General features: G+C 37.3%; 1 protein-coding gene across 1 annotated transcript; it reads right to left on the bottom strand.

Moving 5' to 3' along the window:
• Nucleotides 1-1,535: 1,535 nt before the first annotated feature.
• Nucleotides 1,536-7,501, bottom strand: rnf152 (ring finger protein 152). Its single transcript, XM_084411156.1, has 3 exons — nt 7,369-7,501; nt 2,831-2,938; nt 1,536-2,477 (listed from the first exon to the last, which is right to left on the bottom strand). Exon 3 carries the CDS (start codon nt 2,351-2,353, stop codon nt 1,742-1,744), a length of 612 nt encoding a protein of 203 aa, XP_084267282.1. The 5' UTR covers nt 2,354-2,477; nt 2,831-2,938; nt 7,369-7,501; the 3' UTR covers nt 1,536-1,741.
• Nucleotides 7,502-7,938: the final 437 nt, after the last annotated feature.

Raw genomic sequence — 7,938 nt, forward strand, 5'->3', positions numbered from 1 at the left:
TATTATTATTATTTATTTATTTATTTCCATATACCATGCCTATTTTTAATCACACTTAAACTATAAGATTACAATTTAAAAGCATTCAAGTGATGGTTTAAAAAGGAATGCAAAATGTATACTATGACCTTGATGAACAACTGATCACTAATAATAATTTGTCTTGTATTATAATCATTTGATTTGTGTGAATTGTCACATAAACTGCAAAGGCATTCATCCACACATTACATCACAATGTGGAATGTTAAAGTGCATGAAACTGAAATGCATGCTATTCCAGGAACAAGAGATGATCTTTCCCCCAAAACAGCAAAGACTATGTCATCAATCAAGTGTGATGGGTAGTTGACAGCTTCTGATGCAAATGGTGAGCCGCACCGGGCCAGAGCTCGTCACACATTTGAATATCACTGTACAAATGTTATATTCAGTAACTGTGTGAGAAAATTAAGAATTTGTTTGACATATATTATACATATTAATTCAAACATTAAATGTTTTGAATTAGCTTTTTAGTGCCTACAGTACAACTTAAATCACTAAAATGTGCAGGAGTTGGTCTACAGCAGTAACATAAACCATTTCTCATGAGAGAAATATAATTTTGATCTAACATCCAACAAGTTGCTGATAATATCATTAATAATATCTGTGATGACATCTCATTAATGGGATAGGTCAGGCTAAAATGAAAATTGTGTCATTATTTGACCCATGTTGTTCCAAATCTCTGCAGAACACAAAAAGGAAGATTTTTAGAAGAATGATGGTTAACCAAACTATTGACTTCTATTAAGACATTTCTCAAAATATATTTTACATTTTCGGAAGAAAAAAAGTCATACAGGTTTGGAACTTCATGAGTACTTGACAGCAGCCCTTACTCCAGTCTTCAGTGTCATATGATCCTTCAGAAGATTTTCAGGATTCTTTGATGTACAGGGGGAAACAAAAAGTTTTTCTGTAACACTGTAAAAGTCTTTACTGTCGATTTTAAATTATATAAAAATAAAAAAAAACCCTACTGACTCCAAACTTGACCATTATTGTATTTGTGCAGCTTTTTAAGCAGCATGTAGTGTCAAATGGTTATCATATTAATAGCTTTTATATGACATAAATAGCACACAAGTCAAGATCTGTTATGATTAATAACCAAATCGATCAGAGACTGATTTTTTCACTTATTTAATCAAAAGCAAATTCAAAACCCGCAAGTAAAAAAAAGTAATACAGTTTGTTACCATTGAAAACACTTGATGTGATATTTTAAAGAAACTGCTTCAAATGAAACTCACCTTAAAACAAGGACTCAATTTGATACATATACAGCAATGCACATTATTTAAAGGCAATGCAGCTACATTATTAACATAGTATGCACGTTATTTCATTTCTACAATTTAGTGTTGCACAACCTCTACAAAATGCACAACCCCTACTGACTGTCAGTAACGCACAACTCTGGTTTAGTATTAGAGACCAAGTTAAATTCCCTCAGTTACATACAAGACATGCAAATACATGGAGTCAACACTGCTAGATTCTTTAATGACATTTCTGCACATTAATTGAACAAATTCCACAAGAATGAATGAATCAGAGCTTTCATAAACATTTGAAATACCATAGATTACATAGACATTGCCCTTGACCATGTACCATATATAGTTACAATCACATAAGAGATTTCAAGCCACATTGGTAGGCCCAATTTAATTCTTCTGCTCCATCCGTCTCATCCACAGGAAATAATAGTGAAGCGTTTGGACACGCAGGACATGTTATGCAACACGATACCCAGCAGAAAAATCAAAATAAACGCCACAAGTAGCACAGCGCAAACCCCAGTCCATGCTGTGGTTTTTACCTCCTCCTCCATCCCCTCCTCACCCATGTCATCTCCCAACATGAGGCTCCGCCCATCAGAGACGCTTACTCCCTCAACGCTTTTAGGGCCAAACCGGCATGCCGGTTGTCCAGGTAGCAGTGCCCCGTCTGCGTCCATAGGGACGGGCAGTAGGTAGCAACCGTTGTTGGGTAAGTGTATAAAGATAGGGCTGTGTCCAGAGGAGTGAGAAAGACTGATAATGGAGAGTACTTCCGGGTCATCGGGAAGATGCGAGACCGAAAGGCCGCTGGGGATGTGTGTCACGCAACGACACCAAGGACAGCGGATCTCCCTTTGGCTGAGCCTCATATGGCTCAGACATACGGAGCAGCAGGTATGTTGGCAGTGCAGGAGTTTGGGAAGGCGCCGTTGGCTGAAGTAGTTGAAACAGATTTGGCACTCAAGCCTGGAGCTCTGGGACAAGGTCTCCATTGACCCTAAAACGTGGATGTTAAACATAAAACAAATCTCCTTGGTTGCTTCAATGACAGTATCCTTGGCGATTTGTAATGCCAGTGCACTTCTCCGTCGACCAATCGGTGTTGATCAGGCCGTCAGCGCTTTAATCCATGTCTGACTCTGCCTGTGGAAGCGAGACAAGGACGTTGCGTCAAAACAGACTGTCAAGAATTTAATCCAAAGGAACACTTTTGGCACATACACAAGCAGGCAGAGGGGTTAATTTATTATGCGCTAGCTGTGAGCTGGATCTAAACTCTTGTCAGGCTTGACTTAGATATAGATGTCCTGGATAAGTAAACAAATCAGCAGGGATTAGGACTGTCAACAGTCACCCTGCGCTTAGACACGAATCGTGACGAATGCTGAGGCTATTGTGTATGTGAACTAAAAACAAAACAACTTAATTGGTTAATATCTGTGATTACTTCTCTGATTATGTGAAATGACTTGATTGCTTCACGGAGTGATTCTTACCATGGGTTTAGTGCAGATCCAACCAGGGATTTAAATCAGTCAATGAGCACAGCTGGAAATGAAGGCAGTCCAAAGGAATATCCTTCCCCATCTAATGATGAAATAACTCTGTAAAATAAAGGAAAATACATGATAATGAAAAACAAAAAGAATAGTTAGTGTTGCAGGGATGACGTATTTTTGTAGGATGACTCGGTTAGCATCAGCCTGGTTCCCTCAACAAATGCTTATGATTCTTAAGAGCATGACTAGTGAGTAGATGAGTTTATCTGTTCGGCTGATGTTTAATGTCCCTGACAACCTCTGTAGTCCCATTTAGCCACTTGTTGTCAACCACCTTTTACAAAACAAGTTAAAACTTTACTACACTCCAGAATCCGACAGACTGTGATTAGCAGTAGGCTGAAACCATAGACTGAATAAAACAGTCTGCATTTCATAATTAGCCTAACATTTACTGACACAGACTATATTAGAAGTATTCGCTTTAATTGTCCTCAAAAATATGTGTAGGTAATGGGCCTGTATAAAACCAGGCACCTCAGCTCCACCCACATCCCGCCTCTTTGCCCATTTCCGGTTATCTGGGAGTGACGCGCTGCCAAAATGGCGGCGACCAGCTCCGCCCACTTTGGCCTTCAAAAATGCTCTTCAGAAACCTACGGGTGACGTCACAGACACTACGTCCATTGTTTTATACAGTCTATGGTTTTGGCCTAAAAAAAAATCCATCATCCTTGTCCTTGCAGCACTCTTTTTAGGGGTCGTACAATTCATCCATTCTTGAAGTAGGGAAAGTGAGGTAATATGTGCCACTTTTGAAGATGTCGTCTAGACCAGGAGAAATTAAGAGGTACATTTTAAATGGGAAGAAAGCATCTATAACATATGACCACAGAATGTCTTCACAACATATATTTGTTTGGTTTTAGTTACTTATGTTTCCTGTTTAGTATTTTTGGCTATACATTTTCCATCTAAATACATTTATATTTAATATTATATATATATATATTTTTTTTTATTGTATTTGAATTTACCATTTTGTAATATATTTTGGCATTGGAAGGTTTAAATTAAATATATTTATTTATAAATTTTACTTTTATTTATTTTACTTTGAAAAATATATTTTCTGTAATATGCACTGTTTACAACATATTTAGTAAATTTATTATTTGAAATACATACTGCCAGAAATGGGTATACTGAATGGATATATTATTGCTGTATGATTTTTTTTATACGTTTGGCATACATTTAATTTTATCTGTCACTTTTCACTTTTCACTTGTCGCATCTCTCAACCACAGGCAGCTGTGTAATATGAGTAATTTCTAAATGCATAATCATGTCACGTACAGTAAGGGGGTTTCAGACCTAGATCTAGTACTCCTCCTCCCTTGACTGCTAATCTGTGTCTTTTGTGTTCTTTTGTTCTGCTTTTGTTTTCTATGCCTTATATCCCTCTTACACTGGTATATTCTTTTATTTAATGTTTTATATTTATGACAATTTCATGGAATTGAAAGTGTCTTTATGTTTGGAAGGACACTGTATAAATAAAATGCAATATTATGTGTTCTGTTATCAATATAACCCTGTAATCAGGGTTGTTTCATTGCAATAAAATGTTGTTCAACCCAATGGGCAGCATAATCCACTTAGAGCAAGTGTTTATGTGCACACATAATGAGAGTACACATTTTCAATGGATGAAAAAATTCCCCTTACAAGCAACAGCAAAATGTGACCTAGTTTTGTTGAGCCCGCAGGCAAAATTTCTGAAACCTGCATGACACATGACTATTAGCATGCATGAAGCTGACCAGTGAATGAGAGTTCAAAACCCCTCCGGCACTCATGCTTCCTTCTGACCTTAACAAATTCAGAGCTTAAAAATGTTTCCTAACCTCATCTAAAATTGATTTGAGGGCATTCGTTTCCTTCAGGTACTGTACAGCTAATATGCATTTTAATTGCTTGGCTCAATGCTTGTCACTAAGGGAGGATTATTCCAGGGAATATTCAAGACTGCAGGTGCTACACATGTCAATCACATGAGAAATGAATGAACACTTATCAAGTGACTAAGTTAAAGTTAAATGAATTGTGTCCATATTCTCAGCATTTCACTCCAGACTTCCTTTTGTTACACTTACAGCAATAACATAATGATGTGACCATGGCATACAAAACAAATCAGTTATCGCAGTGTGCTCTTCACTTTCAAGTTCAAAGGTTTACATCATGCAAGTAATTGCTAATATAAGTATAATTTCACTCCATCCCTTAAGGGGAAAAATAATTAATAATGCAATTAAGCCTGCTATTGTGGTATGAATGGACGGACGCCCCAGAGGGCTTATCCATTATTAGGTGCACATTATCTTGTGATGGGAAATATTTCCTTTCTCTTTGGGATTTCCAGTCAAAACACATTACAGCAATCTCATAGATGGCTTTATGGACTTAAACATAAAATATACTTTTAATTTACTAATAAATAAGGGGCTTAAACCCGTTTAACGTTTGAAGTCATGATTATTTCATGCTCATCAAACTAGTATCATTACAAAATCAGAAAAAAAAAAAATTGCATTACAAACGAAACAAATGTGGACACTACAAATCCATCTTGCTGTGATGGAGAATTCAAGTGATCCATAGTAATTCAGTTCCCATGAAAACAACTCCAGCTCAATTTCACATTGCATAATTTCCTTCAGCAATGCACGCAGGGGAGAAAATGTGCCAATCTATTAAATGGCCTGTGGGCAAAATTTACCAAATCAAATGAAATACTTGTGAGGGTGTAACCTTGAGAACATTTCCTAAGAGTTCTCACTTTTGTACTCGCATTAATCTCTGATTGTATGTCGAGCAAGCTTGCTTTCTCACCTGCCATATTTTCCTACCTAGACTGGAAATATTAGTGGGGTTTTTTTTTTTACTTCTACTTTAAAACAATAGGAGGATCAAGTGCATTACGAAATACAATGGAATTTATACAATAGATGCACCTCAAGTGATATTATCAAATGTGAAACTGCATTTCAGCTTTAAGAAACGTGAACCCCATAGTGGAAGCTTCGCTGAGTGTCTCTCGAAAACTAAGACAATGAAACAAGCAAATAACAAACTGTCAGCTGCACGCTACAGCGAAGCATCAACCTGATGGATGCAGCTGAATCAGGGGATTTGTCAGAAAGGGGACAAAGCAAAAAATGAAAAACGACACTTAAAACTGAGACCGTGTGGCATTCTCAAGGACAATGCGCTGATTTTTTGAGCGGGCAGGGAGGGGAGCCATTCATGCATGCTCTTGGCCTTTACTTTTTGATGCCTTTTATTTTCAGGCAACATAGGACATCTGTGGGATATTGGTGTTAAAACTTTGCACCTCCAACATTAACCTGTGTAAACAATGCAGAAATGTGAAACATCCCAAGGCGATACGTAATTTACGCAGCAAAGTCATACAGATTTTCCTTTGTGTTTATTTTTGTACTGAAACCCACTGGACTTCAACTCATCTGGGTGTGTTTGCGACAAGAATCAGATAAGCATTTAACTTTGCACTGAAATGCTGTCTGAATGGGTGTCAAATTAATAGAACCCTTACAGTGACTTAAGTACAACACCGATCACCTACACAAACACGCGTTAATAAGAAACCAAACGTATAGAGAAAAGGCCATTTGAATACTGAGTGGATCAAGCAGTGTCTGATAGCAATGCACTAAGATGAGATAATGTAAGATAATATCAGTGGAATTTACTAATCCAGACCCAAGGACACAGTAAAGTCAACCAGCATCTGATATCAACATTTCTGTTAAAGTTAAATGACATAAAAACAGATTATATGAGCCAAAGGTTGGGTTTTTATAGGGATAGCCAAAATATTTTAACATGTTCAGGCATTATCAGGGCATGTCTGTTTTCAAAGACAGATATATTTAGACTAGTTGTCATTGGCTGTCTCTCAAAAAGGTGCCTACATAACATTTCTGGGCAGCATATATGTGCTTTTAATGTCCAACGCGCCTATGCTACCCAGAAAGGGTGCCATGGTAGGAAGCTCACTTTGTTTTGACACGCAGCCATTGTTGCGTGCCTCTAAACAATCAAAACAAGACTTAAACCGGAACAGAGACAGAAAGCTGCCCGAGATCATTCTGCTACTATGTAAAAGAGAAAGTAAGTTACCTAACGTAGGCTACTACACTGATGCATAATACTACAAAATACAAATCGTGCACCTTGTACATAGGATGAACTTGCTTTTAACAGACTTACGTGTGCTCTAATGAAGTAGGCTAACCTTGAGCGAAGTTTATAATACCGCAGATAAAAAAAAACGTAATGCAGCAAATATGCATCAATGCAAGTGAACAAAGACTGATCGAACATGTCTTGTAAACTCTGTTTAAGAGTTTAAAAAAAATCTCAGCACTAAATTTGATGCGAATGCACACATCGAAAGCCAAGTCGTTTTATGTCTGTATCTTTGAAAGGAGGGATGAAAAACTCACCTTCTATTTGGAGATCTTCTTTGATCTATTCTATGCAAACGGTGAACATGGCACGCAGAGCAGACCGTCTCATCTGTCATACTTCCCTCTGCCTTCTTCAAAGGCTGTACTGTAAACGCTCACTGCTACTCCCACAACGCAGCCAATAACGAGCGACTTCTGCGAAGAGAACAGCCAATAAGGAAGCCCGCTAATAAGATTGCCAGCGTTTGTCGGGTCTGAACAGGTCTGAGCATTTTAGTCGTTTAAGGCGGATTATATTTGTCATAAGACAAATACGTACTTGCCTTGCACAATAAGTAAAACAAATCTTCTAAATCATATAATCCTCAATTTAAGTAAACATTAAACAGAAATATTAACGACATAAAACAGTTTCCGTGTTTTATGTCTTTATAAAGTGGGATTTATAGCACTGATATAAATCTTTAAAGGACTTATACTGTGAACCAGTGAAGATACTAACACTGCTGTTAGTGAAGTAAAAACTTTGTGCATTCTTTGGTAGGCTTATTGCATGACAAGTTGTTTATCCATTTCTATACCACTCCTCTGGGCAAAATAAGATTA

Source organism: Rutilus rutilus, assembly GCF_951802725.1.
Source record: "Rutilus rutilus genome assembly, chromosome: 6".
Taxonomy (NCBI): domain Eukaryota; kingdom Metazoa; phylum Chordata; class Actinopteri; order Cypriniformes; family Leuciscidae; genus Rutilus; species Rutilus rutilus.